Below are 21632 nucleotides of genomic sequence, written 5' to 3'. Positions count from 1 at the left end.
GAAAATTGTGCCACTGCTAGGTAAAGAATCTCTTCTACAATATCATATCATTCTGGTTCTTACTATGAAACCCTCTAATCTAGACTTCTCTGGAATAAAAGAAAAACACAAATTTTGTATTCCTGTTGAGGGGGACACATTAGCGGCTTTTTGACTGAAATGGACAAAGGGCATCTTGGTTTTGTTTATACATATTCTGTTCCCAACACACAGAAACAGGTATTTATACTGTCCATGTAGTTCTTTCTATCCACAATGTGTCCCACTTCATGCCCCTGGCTACACACATACATGGCTAAATCCCAACAGACTGAGAGATGCTTCTCAGCTGACTAAAAGAGAAGTAACTGAGGATGCGGACCGAAATGTGCAGTATGTGCTTGGTTTTAAACAACATCCTCAGGGTCAACATTGCCAACTTATTATATGCACTGAGGTGTGTCTTGGTTTACTATGATGCACGTCACATCACAGCTTGCATGTCTTTTACAAGTAATTTTCAGTGAGACAGCTCACTTACGTCTCTATAACTAAGTTTTGCTCTTTGCATAATCGTGATTTAACATGACACAAAACTAATACACTTCTCCATTCTTTCTAGCTGCTAACCCTACAAAATTTCAGACACTGTAGAAGGGAAAGTAGCTGTGAACCTGTGCTTATGGGAATCCTCACAGACAAGTAGCCAATAGCGTCTTTCTTCCTGCACATCCCCCTAGCCTGACCTTGGTCATTGATCTGGTGTTTTTTTCAGTGCCCATAGTCTTTAAACTTGTAAATCTAAAGGCTTCGAATCCTTGCCCTCCTCTGCCTCCTTACTTGCCATTAGTGATGAGTGAAGAGCAGACAGACAGTCGCTTACCAGAGCCAGGCTGTAAATTGTTTGTGCTGCACCTCTTCAGGATCCTCTTTTCCATGTTTTAACTGCATTTCCAGCTCTGCCTGCCTTCCCTGCAGAATTACAGAATAAGTCAGAAGTGGATCTAAAGAGCCCAGTCATTGTAACACTTATTCAGAGAACACTTAGGTAACAGATGTAGCCTGTCACTTGAGGACTCCTTCATGAGCGAACTTAAATGCTTTTGATATGGGATCCTATTGCAATACACAATATATTAAGTAAAATATCATTAGGCAGCCTGTTCCTCCAAGCACAAGAGGGAGGGAATAAGATTTAGAAGCCTATTAGCTAAAATTGATTGTAGCTGCAGAATACCACTGTCTTGGTTCTCTGCTTAAAGCAGAATTCCTCATTCTTTTCCCTTCTATGACCTCAGCCTCCCTGATATCTCATAAAACGGTTCTTTCAGTACCTTAAAGGAGATGATATGCACTCTGGCCTCTAACAATTGTTATCTAGACATAGTAAGCAGCTTTGCCTTATGTTCAGTCTCCAGCCATGAGATAATTACATCTCGACTTGTTTAGGTAGTCAGTTTCTGAAGTTATTAAGTCTTACGTGAAAAATATAGACACATGAGATGCGTTTTTCAGGTACTGAATGCATGCATTTTGAGCGAGAATGAGAATACAAAAGAGTCAATCCTGTAAATCCAGATGTCACTCAAAACATGACTCTCCACAGAGATTAAGAGACAGATACAGCACTCTGAGAAGCCTGCATAAAAACTATACAGAAACCCACTGCAATTTCCCCAAAACCAAAAATATTGGCTTAAGTTCTGTACTAAATAAAGACCTATACAATCATCATGATGAAGTTGATATCAGTCTCAGTAACATGCTGAACGCAAACTGGCTGAAGTGCTTAGGCGTGTGAGTAGACAAAAAAACCAAGAGGACTTTCAGGCATCCTAAGGGAAAAAAATCCTTACACAAGTGTTTGCCAAACTGGAATCAATGAACATTTGCCTCCACCTTGTAGAAATGATTACTCTATTAGCTGTTCAGAAATCCTGAATTGTGTACTATCCAGTCTACTTATCTTAAACTGTAGTCTCTTTTAGCCATCTCAGATGAAATGTATAAGGCGTAAAGTTAACAGGTTTCATTTAAAAAAGAAGTTTCCAGTGAGGGTCTTCAAAATCAATAGAAATAGGCTCTACTGCTCTGTAAAATAGCACAAAATTCTAGAGAAGCTTTCAGAAACATATCCAGTAAATGCCAAACTTCTTGTGAAACCCCCAAGTGTAAGAAAATTAGGAAAGGGAGGCAAGACACCAACATGATTGAGTCAAGACCTGACGGTCAGATTGAAGGTCAAGCAGAAAATCCACTAGTAGTAGATGCAGGGCAGTATTAGGTTTATGGTTGGACTCAGATGATCTTAAAGGTCTTTTACAATATAAATGATTATGTGATTCTGTGAAATCCTGGAAAGGGCAAGCAAAATAGGAAAAGCAACAGGGGGAAGTAAAATGGGAAATTAAACGCAAGCAACAATGTCCCCCTCTGCGGTTAGAATTTAAAATTACAATTTGAATAGCAGCTGCCTGATTTATAATTTGGCTAGCTCTGCTTAGAATCTGATATTTTGCTGATGGCCAAGACAAAATTTGTTTTGAAAATATTAGAGAGGCATCTTTTCCTTCACAGCAAAACAAGTAACAGTCAGGGCTTCAAGAATTTGCTCAGCAACCTGAGCTGCTTATGCTGAAAACAGCTGATGTGGCCTGGAAATACAAACAAATAAGCCTTCTAGTGGCACAAACAGAGCATTCTGGAAGGCAGCTATTTGTTAAAAGTTTTTTAGATCATTTCCCTGTTAAAAAATAAATGAAATAACATTGTTCTCGATATCAGGTTAGCTAATCTTACAAAAGGGAGGTTTCAAGATATTTCCTAATCATTAGATAGGGTGGAAAAAAAAAATCAAGTACTTGACAACATAGCATTACATGCCGGTTAAGAGAAATACTACTTCATTAATTACTCCTTGATAACTTTTGTCTTTGATGTGATACTATTATTACAGAATTCCCCTCAAAATAATAGGTTACAGCTTTAGCTAAAATTTCACATTGTAAAATTCCTAAGAATTGACACAAAAACAAGACTGCAAGAATCTGAACTGTAAGCAGAGGTTATACCTCTATGAAGTATTCCAGACTGAGCTGTAATTAATTGAAGGCTCAATTTTATTTTCTATTCATAAATTTTACCATTAAACACCTCAAGCTTCATTTTTAAATTATTGTAACTTGTATGAATGCTCTTGCTGGTAAAAATAAAATTCATACCACTTAAATGAGCATTAGCGCGCACAGTATTATGTAAGTCAAGATTACCTGCAGGACTGCACTGTAGGTTCGAGTCATAAATCCTAACCAGGACTGTGGTAGCAGTATGGAGCGATGCCATTCAGAAGGCTGAATGTTAACCTGTGCAACAGGACCAGAAAGCGTAGAAGTGGTTACATTAAGTCTAACATATGCAGACCATATATTCTCCAGCCTATGATTTACAGGTAATGATTTGCTCATGCGCACAGGACATCACACAGTGCTGTAGGAAGCTAAAAAGTTAATGTACTTAGCTCTCCATTCTAGTTTTACCCACACCAAGTTACTTTCAACATCATTACCCAGGTCAGACAAAACTGGTTGCTTCATTCAGGTAGTTCAACAGATAATTCATCCCACACAGAGCAGTGAAATTATATGTGGCAATAAGCAGAACACTCAGTAGCACTGGCAGACAAAAACATGTACCTAATGAAGATGTTAATACAGTTTCTGTTTGTCATAATTTTTGTAAAACTTAGGTGTTTCTGAAGCTTTAAACAGACAATTAAAACAAATACAAGTATATAACTATCTAAATACAGGGGAGATTATTCAAAAGCACTGGGGTGTATATATAACTATGTTCAAGTACAGAGTTCAAACTTCCTCTAAGGAACGGAATTGTTAAAAAAAAAAAGCAACCAATCTCATAGTTGCTTTCTAAGAAGCATCAGTATACAACTAACAGGAGTAGAACAAAACCACTTCAAAGACAGTTTAAATAAATACGCAACAGTTCTCCCTGCCTGCCTCCAAAACTCACAAAGGTGTGACAGCCTCAACTTCACAAGGAAATAACTCAGTCAACTACACAATGCTATGTATGTGCACAGACTTTCCTCAGGAGCCCAATATTGTTCTCTTCAGCAGGGACCATAGCAAATTGCCTGAAAGATTTTTCCAGAGCATGTTGAAAACCAAAAATGAATTCAAGTGATCTCAGTTTTTACAGATGTCAGTCTTGTTTTATATATACCTCTGCCCCAATGCAATTTGCATGGTATGCAGTTTATACATCAAAATATATAAATTCACAAAACATGCATATCACAACTGAGTAGAAGTGTCTTTATCTCCCTCTCTCAATGGCTGCCTTAATTGCAGCAACATTTTACTAAAGTAGGATAGGAGTTCAGGTGTCCTCTCCTTTTAAACTGGTGTTTTCAGATCCATGAACAACAGAAGCTCTGTATTTTAAATGGTGGCGTGCACTGTTATATCTCATCTTATTCCATGGTGGGCATACAGAATTGATTGTTCTAGTGTCTACCTCTACCAAAAAGATGAAAAAAATATCATCACAGCCATCTGGGCTCCACTGGAAATAAGTAATTTAATCTCAGCAGTTTCCAGGGTAATCAGTGTTTAATAAAGGAAAGGCACACATGTCAGGTCGAGTTGTGATGGGATATATCTCAGTAGCCACTGCTTATGACCTACACTTTCTATTTCCAAATTAAAAGAACATGCCAGACTTCCTCAGTTATGGAGAAACCCTGTGAGCTGTGGTCAGAAATTGTGCAAAGCCAACCTAGAATAAGCAATCTTGTCTGGCCTAATCTCAGCAGGTTATTATTCTTCCTTTTTATTCCTCCTTTATTTTTTTATTATGAAGACTAGGCATTGTCAATATGTAAAACACTTCATACCTCAAGGTACACAAACCCCTCCTTTTTCGGTTATGTGCTCCACAGGCCTCCTCTGTACAGAATGGTTAACCAAGATAAACAACTGAACTCCTCTTGTCTGTTAATTATCTTCCTAAGTCTTCCTCTATCTTACACCCTTCATGATCTATACAAAGCAGCCAATATTCTTTCTTTACATGAATCTTATAATAAAAAGGAAAGGGTCATGCTAAAGCTTTGTGTCCACTGTCAGGAGTAAACTTGAAAGAGTTTTGAGTAAGTATTAATACATCTAAACAAATAAATAAAATACAGAAGTCAGCCAAAATAGACAACCTACTCCACCTCACAGCCAATACAAACACATCCTGCAGAAAAAAGAAATCTCATCTTTAAACGACTCAATAACACTAATCCTACAGTTTAGCCAAGATTTTATTTACATTCTGCCTCATCTCTGCTCATCAATTCTTCCAATAAGTTGATGAGCAGTCCAGGCTCTAGTCAGAATTGTTTATCTTAGGTTTCCAAGGTATTGGCAATAACTCCAGTCTTCCTCTTTGCCTCTACTCTGAAACTATTTTAGACTTGTGTACTTATAGTTACCTAGTCTCTTGGTGATCTGTGAAGTTCATCATGTAATCCACACTTGTGCACCACTTCAGATGCTTACACAAGGAGTATAAGGCTTTAGTTATATTGTCACATTTAAAGCAACTAGAAAACACGGTCTAATCAGGAATGTATTATTAGCACCTTGCAAATCTTAACTAAAATTTGCAGATGTGCTTGATGACCAGTAGAACTGCTGAACAGCTTTTGATTAAGTTTCTTCATAGCAGTAAACAGAGTTGGAATGAGAGGACAAGAAGGAATAGAACATCTTCATGTAACACTCAAGCGAAACTCATCTATGAGTGAAAACGACTGGACATAGTGCTGAAGATTATCACATAAGCAGTGCAGATACTTGCTATTTCAGCACAAGAAATGAAGAGCCTTCTCTTCTATCCTTGGATACACAAAACCAACAAATAGATGGTTATTTAACTAGTACTAGTAAGCATAGGCAAAGCTGACAATAAGCAAATTCAGATTCTTTTGAGTGCACAATTTATGTGTAAGATGATACTGCAGGGTGGGAGGCACAGAGAAGGAAGCCCAAGGGACTTCTAACCAACAAGTGTTTGTGGAACACTGCCACACTAGTCCTGGGATACTCTTAGGGGGCAGCATATCAGGTTCCCAAGTTGTTTTCAAGGAAGAGCTGCAGCCTGACATCTGATGCAATGAGATACAACATGAGCTAGAAGCTAGTAATCCAAGCCTGTTGATTAATACTTAAGAAGGGCAAGTCTCCTAGAAAAGACACTCAAGCAGAGACTGTGTTATTCAAAACCCAAGACAGGGAATGCTGGCAGACTACCAGAGACTACTACTGTACTTCAACACCTCATTACACATGGCATAATGTTTGCACACTTCTGCAAGACTGAAAAGTAATTTCAAATTAAATCAGAAGCCCATCTCCCCTTCCCAGTGCATTCCCAATAAAAATCAAACATCATGGCAAGATGTGGATGAGTTTTCTTTCAGCACAGGCGCCTTTGCACTGCCACAGATCTTTGTTAATTGCTCACCCATTTTGTGGTGATACATAGCCAGCAGAGGGCACACAAAACAAATTTAGGGAACAGATAAATTAAGCATGTTTCTCTCACTTCCCTCTGTGTGTAGTTGAGATAATACTGTTTAAAGAACCTAGAAACTGTGATAACATTAATATTTATATCTTATAATCTGCTGTAGAGCAGTGACACTGGGAATATTAGTAAGTTCTTTTACTAAGTACAACAGGTTTCCACCTTGATAGCCCTACCAACTCACATTGCCACTACATTCAGTTCTTGTCTAGCAAATATGTGGCTCTTAAAATATGTCTTAGACAAAATTCACATATCAATTAAATGTTTAGACATGTATTTAAATGCCTTTCTCACACAAAGGACATAAACTGCAGCTTCAGTGATTTCATAAATAAAGCTAGCATTACATATCCATACAAATGAAATAGAGCAGTAGTCTCTCTTTTCATCTCAGATTTTGCTTAGAGGCTCAAACTTGCAAGCATACACTTCCAAATCTTCCCCTCAGTATTCTTTTGTGAGAAAAAAAGTTGTCTCTCTCCAAGGCACATTATACCGAGAAAGAGAAAAGAAAAGTTTTGTCAACAAACTTAATTCCTGAATGCCGTTTTCTCCCTGAAGGAGAGACTTTCAGTACATTCAGTAGTGGAAACCAGCACAAAGTAGTTAATAATCTGAACTTCATCCACTGAAATATCAAGGCACAGAAGAATACACTACAAGGAATTGTTACAGAAAATCTAATTACCCCCAAATTCTTTAGGTACGATGTCTGAATAAGCCCTGAATCTTTTGAGTACATCACAGTCAAACCAGGAAAGAAATGTACAGAAGGAGCTTTCCACTTTGCTGCTCAAAGATGCATGTCATCATAGCACATCTTATGAAAGCACTTAAAATAAAGCAGAGAATGATTATTTCTTGAGTATATAAAGTGTCTAACACAATTATTATTTGTAGAGTAGTACTTAATAGCGTACAAATTGCTGCTGGCACTCAACTTTGCAATTGTGCCTGTAAATATTAGACCTTCCTCCTTTATCTTAAAACACTGCACCAGTTCAGACTGTCGATGCCACCATTTACCATGCCTGTGTGATGTAAGCAGGCTACCTCTGTGCTTGCTGCATGTACCACGAACTGTTCCCTTCACCTCCACTAAAGAAAGAAAAAATCAGTACCTTAGCTGAAAGCCTAATAACTTTAACCTAAAACATACATTTTGAAAACCATCAAAACATATGGTACATGATGTGAACATACGTGACTATTCACCCTCACTCATTCTCAGAACAGAGATTAAGTGAAGCTGGTAGGAGATTATTCCCATAAACCCCTAGGAAGAATTATTCCAAGAACTGAAACACTCACAGGTAATTATTACCTAATCTAGCCCAGGTAACTGTGACAAAACCCAAAGACTTCTTGCATAGTATGATCCAGGCATCTATTGAGAAAATAAAGAAAATTCATGGTCTGTCTAAATTCTGACCACCATGACTATGGTAACTTAAATGTCCTAACCAATCAAACAGCCTACCCCCATTTCTGGGGGAAAGATCATCTTCCTCTTTCAAGTCACCAGTGATCAGTAAAGAGCAATACAGCATTTCAAATGCAGCACTGTTTATTGAACACATTAAGCCTCCCATGAGATACCAGTTCAAATAAAACCAAAACCCTCTTCTGCATCTTAATCTGCTCCTGCTGGCAGCTACTACAGCTGCATCCAATCCTTCAATTAGAACAACACCAATGAGACAGAATAAGTCTGGCCCATTATGGTTTAATACTGAATTACCTTTTTACTCTTGTTGTTAAAGTTAGATTTGAATGGAAGCTAAACCCAGGTATTAGTTATTTCTATGCTTTATAGACTTAAACATACAAGAAGAAATTATTTCCTCTGTATACAAATCTCATGTAACTAATTTTTTTGCTACTAGTATCTCAGGCATCCCATTTGTGCACAAAGAATCTCACAAAACTGAAATTGGCTGCTTTAAGCCACTCTCCATGCCCCAGTATTTAAACAACTAAGTGTAGTAATGGAAACTATACACACATAGACAGATATACAACCTGTAGGTTCATATTCTACAGGTGTGAACACAGATTAATTCACAGGTGTGAACACAGATTAATTCACTGAAGAGATAAAAATCTTCTTATCTCAGTGTCACAACTGATGTCTGCTAATCCCTAAGTAAATGACAACTGTTGGGAATTTTTAGAGGTAAATAAATGGATGCTTGCTATTCCCAGTTGATTGTAATTCCTCAGTGATTACATCCACCTCATAGCCTCCTCAGAGCTTTACGCTGACTGCAATGCTTCAAAAGGAACCTGAAGTCTTCTTTTTAATGAAACACTTCCTACTTCACTTAAATAGTCCTTGTAAGAGTTAGTCACCCTGCCTGCAAATCAAAAGGAGTCAAAGGACTAGCAAAGAAGTGTCATTCCAGTAACTGAAAAGCTCTAAAAAAAATCCTGCTTAACGTGCTGTGTTGAATGACATTGCTTTGCACAAACACATAATTCCTATAGGCTCATCTTTGCCCTAGAGTAGCTATGTCCTACTAACAAAATTTTCTTTGACCAATACTGCTGTTTGATAGCTTTATAGCTTAAGCTCCCTGTTTGTACTGCTAAACTCTGCTCACCAAAGAACACCGAGGACTAAGGCACACACAAACACTAAGGCATGAAATTCAGTTGGATGAGCCCAGGGACTTGCTTCTCTACCTATAGGCCCAAATAACTTTTTCCTGACAACACTAACTCCAACTACCTCTTCATACAAGAGGAAAAAAAAAAAGGCAAGACAATACTTTTTTCTCTTTTAAAGCAGTATAAGCCATGAACAGAAACACTGACATATCGATAGAAATTTTCTAGTTATTGTGAATTTTCACCAAAAAGTTACAGTTAGGATTGTGAGAAGATGTTTTGTGCCTCATAGATACGTTCATATATGCCATTGCTAGCTGATACTAGTTCCTAACCAGCACAAACAAACTGGGTAGTAAGGCAGGGAAGGAAGCATAGTACTAAAAAAGAGAAGAAAAGCCAACAAATTACCTCATGAATGAGGGCTACCAACATTTGCTGGAACTGGCGTGCCCTGCTGGCCAGAAATCGATTAATAGGCTTGCCATCTTTGCCTATATGGACTGGAAGGTCGTAACACAACAGCATGCCAGCTTAAAGAAGGGGAGAAGGAGTAAAGAAAAGTCAGCATCAATACTCATGCTACTACATCACAAGTCTTGCCTAAGTCACAGAATAACCCAAAGCAAAGTAAACTTAACTTATTAAAGCTAACAATTTAAAAGCACATGCACGTGTCACAAGACATAGTTGTTTCTTACACTGATTCAGTCTCAGATTCATTGAAATCTTTTGGTCAAAGCACGTACACTTGCCTAACTTCAAGAAAGCGACAGCTTACCTGCAAGGCCTGGCGTCATGCCTGGCTGTTTATTCCTCTCATACATCTTCAGCAAGAAGTTTGGAACACCTGCCATGGTCTTCCCCTGGTCTGAGCGTGTGCCTCCTCTCAGGGCAGAATGATACACACCACGGGGCATATTGATCATCTCCTGTTTCACAAGCGATGCTGTAAACTCTTCAAACGCTGGATGAGCGTAAGAAATGAGGAGAGAAGAAAGGGAATGTCAGAGCCTGATGACACAGACCAAAAAAGCCCTGGAAAACCAAAATGATACCAGTGCTTCAAGAGAAACTTTCTTAGATATTAATACATTCAGCTGAAGGCTCAAGGTCAAAGAACTGAGAACTCTATGCAAGTTTCTCTGACACCATACCCACTACTGTTGTAAATTCAAGAGGCTCAGAGCAAGTCACGTCAGATACTTGGATTACGAAGAAAACCAGCTTTAACTATTCCCTCAGCTGCTGTACTGCATTCTTTGACTGCTACACCAGTAATGCTGGCAAATGCTGACAGAAGGAAAATGAGAAATGAAACTGATGTTTAACAACCTAGTAAAAACCAAGTGGTTCTTAAAGAGGTCTAAGAGAAGTGCAATGCAAAGAGGCTAGATGGAGAGAGAGCATGTCTACACAAACAGAGGACACAGGGAGAGAGAAGTATTACTTTGATTTCTGTTACCATGGCAGTACAAATTTCTAACTATGCATTTTATAGTCTAACCAGGTTTAAAATTATACAGGATTAATATAAAGTTCATTTGTAAAGCCAACTTGAAAAAGCCTTTACAGCCACACATTATAGGAAAGGGTTGTGTTTCTGTATGTACCATGTATGGACATACATATCACTTGCACAGTGTTTGTTATCACATCACAGCTGACAGCCAACACTGTACCAGCACCTTGCAAACCTCTTATGTTTAAAAGTCTGTCAGTGCCTTCTACAACTGAGTTTTAACACGATTTATAATAGCTGCTTAAGGATTGAAACTGGCATGTAAGTTCCCAAACCCAGTGCAGTCCTGCTTTGATTAGGAACTAGAAGAAAAAGGAGATGAAAGAGCACTCACTCATCCTTTCTAGGTCCAAGAAATACTTATGGCAGCTTGGAATGAAACAGTTTTATATTGGAACCTTTTCATGTTCCCTGTTTTCAGCAAGTTCCTGTGATTTTTCAGCAATGCTCCCTCCCAATTCAACTTCACAGTGGAGCAGCAGTCTAAATCTGAAAGATTTTTGTAGCATAGCAGGAAGGACACCTACATCTGTTCTTTTTTTTTTTTTTTTTCAATTTCTCCACCCATAATGCCAACATTCTTCAAACAAAACTTCCAGAGGGCACCTAGCAATTTTCACTACAGTGAATCAAACAAACCATAAATATTTGTCCTTGGGAATCCTCAACACTATATATTCTTCCAACAAAACTAAATTTACTGACATAAAAACAATATCCACCTACTTGCTCCAGACTTTTATAAGAAATTTTTTGTTTAGGGTGGTTACAGCAATAAAGGAGACATTCTCGACGTGCACAGCTCTTTCTTTGCTGGTGACCATCCAATGACATTGACAGACACACCCTAGCACAGGTAATATTCATGGCTGATGTGTTACTGTACTTGCTAGTTATGCCAAAGAATTTAGTACCTACAAGCTATTCAAAAGCAATTCTTCCTTTAAGAGGCACAACCTCTAATAATCTAGCTGCCAGACAGAACTCAAACAAGAAACTGGATAAATGTAATGAAACACCTAGATGTGCAGCAAAATTCTTAGCAAACTTCCTGCAGGGATATATCTCAACATCATCATAACAAACAATAACAACAACAATGACAATAAAATTGCTATTGTCTGGAGTTTATAGCTTGTTATATGGGATTATTTTTAATTCTCTGATTACCAGGTTTCAGACAAATCTCAGACATTCAGAATCAAAAACTACTAAAAAAATCCGAACGGCTGTCATACCCCTTTCAATACCCTGTGGACTTTAATGCTTTGTACAACAAATCAATTTATCAGAATTTGAGAGAAAAGCACTACCTAAAACTTCACAATGCCTCACATAAGCAGTCAGCTACAGTAAATTGAAACTGCAGCATGTTCTAAACCAACTGCCATAGAAAGTTTTCTACTTTGTTTCCTACATTTTTGTCACCTGTGTTGCAGACAGGCCCTACAGTTTTGTTTGCAAGTGTAGACATCTTTGTCCCACAGAGCTGGAGAAGACACTTGGAAAAAGCACACAACTCAAAAGTAATGCCAGCACCGATCCCATCTCCTGTTTGCAGCCTTTTAACTGCAGCTGCCAAAGAATTAAGTGCTCTTCAGGAAGACAGCATATGGAGGCTGAAAAATAACTAAAGATTTTCCTCCCTCTGCAAAGATTAAAGGAGAGGAAGAGAAGAAAAGGAAGCAGCCATTCGAAGTTTCAGGAAAAAAGAGAGGAAAAATAAGAGAGGAGATCTCACAAGCAGCAAGCTAAACTTCCTTTAGAAGTTTCAGTTGATTTTATATGCACTAACAGGGACTTTGGGGAAAACTCAGAGATATTAGAGACTGTCTTCTTAAAAATAATCTCAGTTTTCCTTCTTATAAGCAGTAAGGAAGTCGTGAATTAATTGCAATAACATGTAATAGCAGGATTCCAGCAGATGAGATGGCACATAATCAGCTGCAATAGAACAGAGATCTTCTGACTTACTCAGACACTGTCTCATGAATCCAGTTTCATACCGTTTCAGGGGAGCAATTAACTCACAACAACCACACTTGCTGGTCACTAAAGCTTTTAGAATCAGAAAATAATTTTGGTTGGAAAAGACCTTTAAGATAATTAAACCTAAAAATCCTAAAACCACCATTAAACCATGTCCTCAAGTACTACATCTACACTTCTTTTAAATATCTCCAGGGATGGAGATTCAACCACTTCTTTGGGCAGCCTGTTCAAACACTTGACAATCCTCCCAGTGAAGCAATCCAATCTAAACTTTCACTGACACAACTTGAGGCTGCCATTTCCTCTCACCCTGTCACTAGTTACATGGGAGAAGAGACCAACAACCACCTCACTACAACCCCCTTTGAGGCAGTCACAGAGAGCAAGAATAAGCAACTGGTTTTCCTATATGACAGACAAGGATTTTTAAAACTATAAGCATCTTTTCTACCATTGGGACCCTCCGAGCTGCTGTCTTCCTAAAAAGGTTTGGAGGTTTTGTTTTCCTCTGAACTTTTACTTCACTTTTTTTCCCCTGTAATTTGGTAAGCTATTTTCCCAGGAAAAAGTAAAGGTTGCACTTTAACATGACATTCCATTATAAGAAAGCCACATGTACAGTCACCGTGACTATAAATCGCAAAGCAACTTCAAATAGTGAATATATTCTACCTCCTAAAACAGAAGATGGCGTTAGAGACAAGAGCTTGATATATGAAGATCCTGGAACAAAATGATCCACTTCCCTCTCCTCTTCATCTTCGTTCATCTCTGCCTCTTCCAGTGAATCAATTTCTGGTTGTGCCTGAAAGATTAAAAAAGAACAAACAGAAATGTCAACACAAAAACTCCGACTCCTTATTACCTTCCATATTACCTTCGTGGAAGGTGTTGAAATATCAACTAAATAGAAAAAGTTGCCATTTCATTAGCTTTAAGCTGAAAGACTAAAAGCTTGTTTTCTACCTGAATGAAAAGCAAGACTGATTAATAAATATTCACGCAGGTATGTGAATCAATATTTGTAACAGTAAAATTAACCTTGATGCTTACAGGCTGAACTAATATTACTAAAACTTCATTTTCACTGTTTCTTCTTCAAATTAAAACAATGCTTTATGTTGGTACTTTAATTTAGGCAGAGCATTTGCACATTCAAAGAGAGATAAAGCTGGTGAAGGATCTGGAGAACAAATCTTACGAGGAGTGGCTGAGGGACCTGGGGCTTTTTAGTCTGGAGGAAAGGAAGCTGAGGGGACATCTTATCACTCTCTACAACTACCCAAAAAGAGATTGTAGCAAGGTGGAGGGCAGTATCTCCTCCCAAGCAAGTGACAGGAGGAGAGGACACAGCCTCAGGTTGCAGCAGGAGTAGTTTAGAATGGATATTAGGAAAAAAATTCTTCAACAAAAGGGTTATCGAGCATTTGAACAGGTTGCCCAGGAAGTGACTGAATGACCATAACTGGAAATATTTAAAAGATGTGTAGATATGGCGCCTGGAGACATGGTCTAGTTGTGGACTTAGCAGTGTATGCAGTTGGACTCAATGATCTCAAAGGTCTTTTCCAACCTAAATGATTCAGCAATGCTATGGTTTCTACTAGATGTTACTTTACCCTCCTAGGTTTTGGAATTTGAAAAACTACAATATATTTTAAATGCTTTCAGTGACAACATATTTACTCATTTTCTAATGATTGCAAAGTAACAACACCAGCCATACAAGAGATTTATTGTTGCAGCAATGTTTAGAGATTTTTCTTCTCTATCTTGTGTTTTTTCAAGCAAAAGATTGTTCCAACCTTTTCATAACAGCCAGTTTCAGCACATAAATGGAGCCAATATTATAACGGAAGAAGTAAAAAATTACAGAAGTATCTACCATGCCATAAAGTACTAACGGACTACTGGTTATTGCCTAGTCTCCCTTACAAGGTCTGACACATACTTTAACTTCCCAATAAGTACCTCAATTCCTTTCTGGCTGCCTTTGTCACCAAAAAAGCAAAATTTTATTCTGTATAAGTTCAGAACACAAACACAGAAAAAGTTTCAGCTTCCAAAAAAATCATCTACTTTACAAACTGATTTGCACACTCCAGGAACAAAAGCACTAACCATGAGTGTGACTGCAAAGGATGGAGCAGAAATCACAAGAGGTGTTCAATGTCAAGACTTGACTGCATGTATTATCAGAAAAACATAAAAGGCAAAGCAGGCATCCAAAAAAATAACCTACTGATTTAACTACTGGAAGTAAGAAAAACTATCTTCTGGCTGCTCAGATCTCACTCAGCCTCTCTTTGCGCCATTCCCCCCACATAAGCCTTAGTCATGCTAACCAAACATAACATTCCATTTCAGCAGCAGGAGCTCATATTCCTTCTAGGAAGCATTGATGGCTGTCTCAGAGATGGCACAAGGACTTATTTCCTCTCCAAGAAGACAAAACCGATGTCAAATGGAAGCGTCAAGATGGCCTTACTGTTAAACACAGAAAACTGCTACCTGTTCAGGAAGATGAAGAATTCTATGTTCTTCAGAGCCAAATGATGACAGTGATTTATAGGCCGAAATGGCTACAACAGCATCCTAGAAAATTAACAGGAAGAACAAAAAAATCAGAAGCACAGCACATGGTATTGCTACCTACTGGAAACTCCACATACCCAGAGCATATCCAGGTTTCAGTAGCCCCATGGTGGTGACAGCCCAACATTCCCACTGTATTACAATGAACCAGCAAAGAATTGAGTTACTTGTCACAGCTGCAGCTTTACCAAGAATGCTTCACCATATCAAGAGTGAAGTCTACCAGAGGACTTAAACTAGTTTGTGTTAACAATTCTCTTTGGGAGTGATAGATCATAGGACCACCTGTTATCCTCTTCCATGTGCATTAATCTGCTTCTAAAACAGTGTTAAATGGTCAATGACACAAAAACCCTATTAGAAAATTAGATTGCTGACACTGGTAACTTTATCTCGACAGAAAGGTTTAAAACTTAATTCCTGGTGTCAGCAACTGGATATTTTCAGTTTTATCACTTACTTTGTTTTGTGTGTTGTTCCAAAGGAAGCTGATAACTTGAGCTTTGAATTTCTATAAAAGTAAACAAAACACATACTCAGATTTTCTTTAACCAAATAAGCAGTTAAGTAAAGGTAGTTACCTGACGCTGCTGCCACATCAACATGCACCGAGCTAGGGAAGTGGAAAGGGCATAGGTCTGAACTGTAGACACATTCATGTGTCCTCACATGCTGGGAGAGGGAAAATCCCGATAAACCTTGCACTAGAATTTCTCACCTCTCTCCTAGGATTCACAATGCAAGCTAAAATTGCGAAACTCTGGGGGAATGTGCATTATGATTTGCTTGAATAAGGCAGTGAGTGCAATTCAGAGATACTAAAAAACAAACAAGCACACTTAAAACTCACATACAAAGGTACACTACAAGAAGACTCACCTTAGTTCATGAATACATACCTCATATTCATTTGTATTCACTGTTAACGAGGGAACTAGGGCAAATAATTCATTCAGCGATTTTAAAATGAGTGGTCTTGTATCACAACTCAGCTTTGGTGACAGAGTATTCCATGTAGAACGGATGCAAACAACCTAGAGGGAAAGTGAGAGGCATCATTATTAATAGCAGTTCTGACTTTATTTAAACAACATCTGTTTCCAGCACTTACCCTCTCTGTGCCTGCTTGGCAACAGGAACGAATATATGGTTCAAAAAAGAATTAAAAAAAAAAGGCAAGCACATTAAATATTTACTTGGATTACAGTTTCACAGTACATTAACTGGCATCATGCAATAACACTGGACAACACCAGGTAAAGCAATAAGAATAAATATGACAGTGTAGCAATACACAAAGCCGTAGATGTGTCTTCATGTAACACTACTGCTCTCCATCACTTCTTCAAATCAGCTTAAAAGCAAGCTGTATCTGGGCGCTCAACAGGATGAAAGCATAGGAAGCTACAGAGGAAGCTACATTCCCTGGGAGCCTCCAAAAGAAAATGTGCTTAATCTTTAAACACAATCAAATCCACTCAAATTTGTGGAACAGAAAAACAGAACGTAAAACTGTACAAATCCTCAAATCACTGGGAAAACATCCACCTAAAATAAATACAAATACCATGGCTTCATTAGCTTTATACTAAGCAGGTCAGTTATTACAATTTTTAGTAAGAGAAATCACATCAATGAACTATAAATTAAAAAAAAAAAAATTAATTGTCGGGAAATCACAGATGTTAGTAACATCATACTCCCAATTGTCTACTTACAAAACCCATGAAACTGGCTTTAAAATTACAGATTTTATTTTTCTTCTGTTAAAAATGAGTTTGGAGTCTTGTCATTTACTTTCCAAGTCCTCAGAACATAGTAACTGCACTCTTAAATCTCCCATTACATTTATTCTAGCAACCAGAAAGTTACTGTGTATTAAGTCGAAGCTAAAATCACTTTAGACACACTTCTGTAATCCCCGCTATTAGCTCCTTAAAAGGAAAGGGAAAAAAAAAAACCAACCATAACAAAATATTAGCAATAAGACGTACAACCAGGAATATCTGCAGGCTTCCATGCTACAAAATATCCAGAAAAACTGGAAAAAAACCCATGCTTTTTTGTCTTTCTGGAGTTGGTGGGGTTTTTTTGGAATAAAAATAACAGGAACAAGTTAGTTTAATTTTACCTCAGCCTCGCAAAGTGCCTGAAGACCTTGTAACACTATGGCAGCAGGTGAAGCTTGATCAGGTTTTGTGCATTCATTTAACACCTGGGAAATCGCAGCCAACATGTCTGCTCCATGCTGATACGGCCTAAAGGAAAAAAACATGATGATAAAAGGCAATATTCATGCATACACACAAGTTTTGATCTATTAAAAAGAAAAAAATAACTAAGTATTGGTCTCGTTCAAGTGAGAACTAAAATAAATTAAAAGTGGAAGGAAAAAAGATACAAATGAGGATACCATAGAGAGCTCTTAAAGCTTAGTGACACAGAGAATTAAATCAGGAGGCATCAAGTTCCAAACAAAAGATCACTAAGGTAAACCAACAAGTGATTAAGCTATTGAAGTTTTTGTCCAAGGATCTTGTGTACACTGAAAGATTAAATAACTCAAAAAGTGACTGAGAAGAAAAATCCACACGTGCTATTGAAGACTCTGTTCTTCGCTTCTTTACTGTAGTCTTATCTAAGTACTCACTGCCGTGTGTTGGTAGAGATTCTGGCAGCAGAACACTTTTAGCTATGTTATATCAGATAGGAACATTCTTCCAGATTTTCTGGTTCTACAATACCATTTGTTTCTTCTTCAGTGACTGCATAGGTTGCTCGTTTGCTTTCCATTCCTTTAGCATCCATTCAGTTTTATAGGACTGTGGTGGGGTAGGTGTCAACTGCTGATTCAGCAGTTCCTTATACTGTTTCTGCAAAAGCTTGGGTTAAAAAGCACCTAGCTAGGTGATTTGCATTCATAGAACACTCAGGCTTCCTCTACTTGCTCTCAGTTTCTTCCAAATAATTTCTAAATTATTTATTATTATAATATATGTATTATTATTATAATTATTATATTATAATATATATATTATTATAATTATTACATATAATATTATTATAATATATGTAATAAATAATATGTATTGCCTGAAGAAAATACATACACTTAAACTCTTAACTACATCCCTTAGCTAGCAGAAAGAATATTGCAGCTGCACTGAGATTTATTTCCTGCTTTTAACTCTTTCTCCTTTCTTTTTAATTATTTTACGAAAAGTGCTGTTTGGCAAAGTTAAAGAAAGTTGAAGAGGCAAAGGAAAGACTATTTTCTTTAAGATTGTTTTCTTTCAGTTGATGGCTGAAAGATACATGAATCTTTCCAGCTGTTAGTAACTGACCTTCAAGAAAGAAAAGGAAAAGTGGAACCCAAAATACAGGTGGAAAAAAAAACCTGGTAATGTGCACTCAAAACCAGGAAGTGATTAAGAATGTTTTTTAAAATAATAATTACAGGAACTGTAAGGTATCATCAAGTACTGATATTAATGGATTGTTAGAGCTGGAAAGGATATGTCATTCAGCTAGACTGGTACATCTGTGTTCTGTGGTCACTATTATGTCTGAATAAAGACCAGTAATTTGCATGTGACAAAACACACTTTTCAGAAATGCACCCAGTCTTTATTTGAATATATCAAAAGACAGACAGATCAACAATTGTTTCTTCTAATGTTTCATCATTCTTTTTAAAATGCAGAGGCGGTATGCTTTAGGTTTCTGCTCTGGGTCGGTTTAAGATGTACGTTTTGTTGCAGGATGAAGACATTTTAATTTTCTCATTATTTATATGTGCTTCCTATTGGTTACAGTGAAAAGCCCCAAACTTACTGGATGCCGACATCAGCAATACCCAAGTATCTTATACTAGAAAACTATTACCCTTAATTAACGTAACAGAGTACATAAAAATAATTGTGCAGCATTTTTGGAAAAAAAAAATGTTTTCCCTTACAAAGACATAAGATGGATAACACTTTTGCTTACCTCTTCCTACATATATCTCTTATACATGCAGCTTTAGCAATCAGCTTTTCCCATTGAGCATCTTTGTCAATAGACAAAGAGTACATATCAGACATTGCCAAGAACTTCTGCAATTCTGGGTAAATTCGATCCTGGAAAAGATTTAATGGAAAAACTATCATCACACTTCCAAAAGCTGGGATTTTCAATTGCAAGCACTTTCGCATGACTTCTAAGTACGACTTTTACTGTATACCATACTTGACTTTTCTTCTTTATTGGAATCTACTGCTGCACTGAGATCTAACTGGCTTCTGCAGACCAAATCTCTACTGCTACTTTATAAACAGAGAAGCAAATTACTGCCATGTAACTAAGGCCTTGTTCTTACTGCACATTATGAAAAGCAGAAAGCTGTCCTTCAGTTTTTTTCCTATTCCAGTTTGAGACCTGAAGAAATGAAAAGCAGGTTTCATGAAAGATACACCATTGATTTTTTTTCATTAAAACAGAATCAATATAGGTAGCACTTTCACTGTGTACTTTATACTGCTGATCATTATATCCTATTGTATATAATGTTCCAAAATTAATTTCCTTTCTTGGTTAGAGGTAATGAAGTTATTTAACTACAGTTATCTTCGTGACACTACAAGAATTTTCTAACCTGTCTCTCCCATAAGGATGTCATCAGCCGCAAAGCAATGGCTCTAAGCTTTGGTGTGCTCCCCAGCATGTGTATGGCATGAAGAATCTGAGCTACACAAACCTGAAAGAAATTTTTTAACCAAATGTCACTATTATTTTTTATGTTCAAGAACAAAGACAAATCCAAAATCATTACTTCACAACTAAATACAACAAGGAGGTAACTGTCCAACTGTGATGCCAGAAAGGAACTCAAAGTCATTTTCCGAAAAACTTTAGTGCATAATGAGTCCAAAAGCATCCTCCTGTGACATAATAATGATACGGTGCAGACAAAGCATAATGCACATTTCACTCTTTAAAACGCACTATTCCGTTTAAAATACTAGAAAGTTAGGCTGAAGCTTACAATCCAGTTATTTCAAGCAAGCTATGCATCGCTCAGTCTAAATAATTTTTTTTACAAATAAATGCCCTCCTATTGATACCTTTGGTTTTACTAAAAACTTTTCATTCTGACCTTGTGTACACCCAGCGCAGGCAATGCATACAATATATCCCTGTAAAGTGCAGGCTCCAAAGGTCTTCCTAATTTAAATATCAGTACTGGGATGAGATTGGGGACCTAAAATAAGACAAAAGCAAGAAAAAGTTGGAACTAGGTTGCCAACACAATATCTTGTGTAAGAGAGTGATCTTGTCAGAACATATTAGAAATTCCTACCTTTTGGCATTATTTTTTCTGCTAACAGGGAATAGATAGGAAAATTCTCAAGTCTGTAATTTCATAGCACATAAAACTTACTTAAGTTACCTTAAAAGCACCCTGATATGCCTGTTCAGCTCTAACCACAGTAATTGCCTAATTTCCACAATAAATTTGGTTTTACTTGAAATTCCATTACAGGCACAATGAAAGGAATATGTAATTGAAAATAGTACATTAGCATACATATGAAATCAATGAAGAAACTATTTCAATTCAGTTCTGTCATTACAGAAGAATTCTGCTGATGTTACTATTATATGTCACAAACCTCTCATATAATACAGTATAATTTACTGCATTCTTTAATATATGGTAGAAAACTTCCAGAGAGCTGCTCCTGAAACAACAACAAAGGAAAAGAGACTTAATTACCTCCATTCCCCCTTTATTTAGATCAGATTTTCAGTATTTTCATACTGGCAAATCCTTAATTTTTTTCCACTGGGCATTCATATAAATATGTAGTAAAATAAAATCTGCTCATGATGGGCTTGCTCTTTTTTTTCTACTTGGTTTTATGGATACTTAATAGTAGTTACACTACCCTGGTTTACATTCTGCCTTTAAGCAGCAGTAATAATTTTCACTTAGCCACAAGGGCTAGCCTTCCACAGAAAAAGTTGTGTTAAAAGATAATGCCACTCTCAAGAAAAGAAAGGCTAACAAGGATATTTGTTATTTAGCAGTAACAAGTGAGACAATTATTTTGTAGTAATCTGGCTTTCAGAAAATTATTTCCTTTGTATGGTAAATAGGCATAGATTTCTCCATTTCACTTCTACGGTTTACTTCTGGAGTGAGTCACCCTTGGAACAGTTTTTTGCCTCTTTAATCTCTAACTTCAGAAAATTCATTCACTAAATCCATGTTTGGAGGCTTAAAGCAGAACAAATGTGCATTAAATCCCATACATAGTGGTCTGAGGTAAAAGACTGAGCAACTTGTAAA

The 21632-nt window shown here is 37.3% G+C and overlaps 1 protein-coding gene across 3 annotated transcripts in view; it reads right to left on the bottom strand.

The window, feature by feature from the left end:
• FOCAD (focadhesin) overlaps window positions 1-21632 on the bottom strand; it is an 88909-nt gene that overhangs the window by 29653 nt on the left and 37624 nt on the right. For all 3 annotated transcript variants that reach the window (XM_054053849.1, XM_054053848.1, XM_054053850.1), the window contains exons 12-23: window positions 20436-20540; window positions 19935-20036; window positions 19289-19419; window positions 17430-17556; window positions 16198-16332; window positions 15759-15809; window positions 15215-15298; window positions 13376-13508; window positions 9971-10156; window positions 9601-9722; window positions 3249-3341; window positions 863-951 (exon numbers count right to left, since the gene is read on the bottom strand). In XM_054053849.1, coding sequence (XP_053909824.1) covers window positions 863-951; window positions 3249-3341; window positions 9601-9722; window positions 9971-10156; window positions 13376-13508; window positions 15215-15298; window positions 15759-15809; window positions 16198-16332; window positions 17430-17556; window positions 19289-19419; window positions 19935-20036; window positions 20436-20540 — 1358 coding nt within the window. The remainder of the gene's footprint in view (window positions 1-862; window positions 952-3248; window positions 3342-9600; window positions 9723-9970; window positions 10157-13375; window positions 13509-15214; window positions 15299-15758; window positions 15810-16197; window positions 16333-17429; window positions 17557-19288; window positions 19420-19934; window positions 20037-20435; window positions 20541-21632) is intronic.

This window comes from Cuculus canorus, chromosome Z, assembly GCF_017976375.1.
Source record: "Cuculus canorus isolate bCucCan1 chromosome Z, bCucCan1.pri, whole genome shotgun sequence".
NCBI lineage: Eukaryota > Metazoa > Chordata > Aves > Cuculiformes > Cuculidae > Cuculus > Cuculus canorus.
Note: the sequence above shows the minus strand (reverse complement) of the source record. Positions and strands in the feature narration are given on the sequence as shown.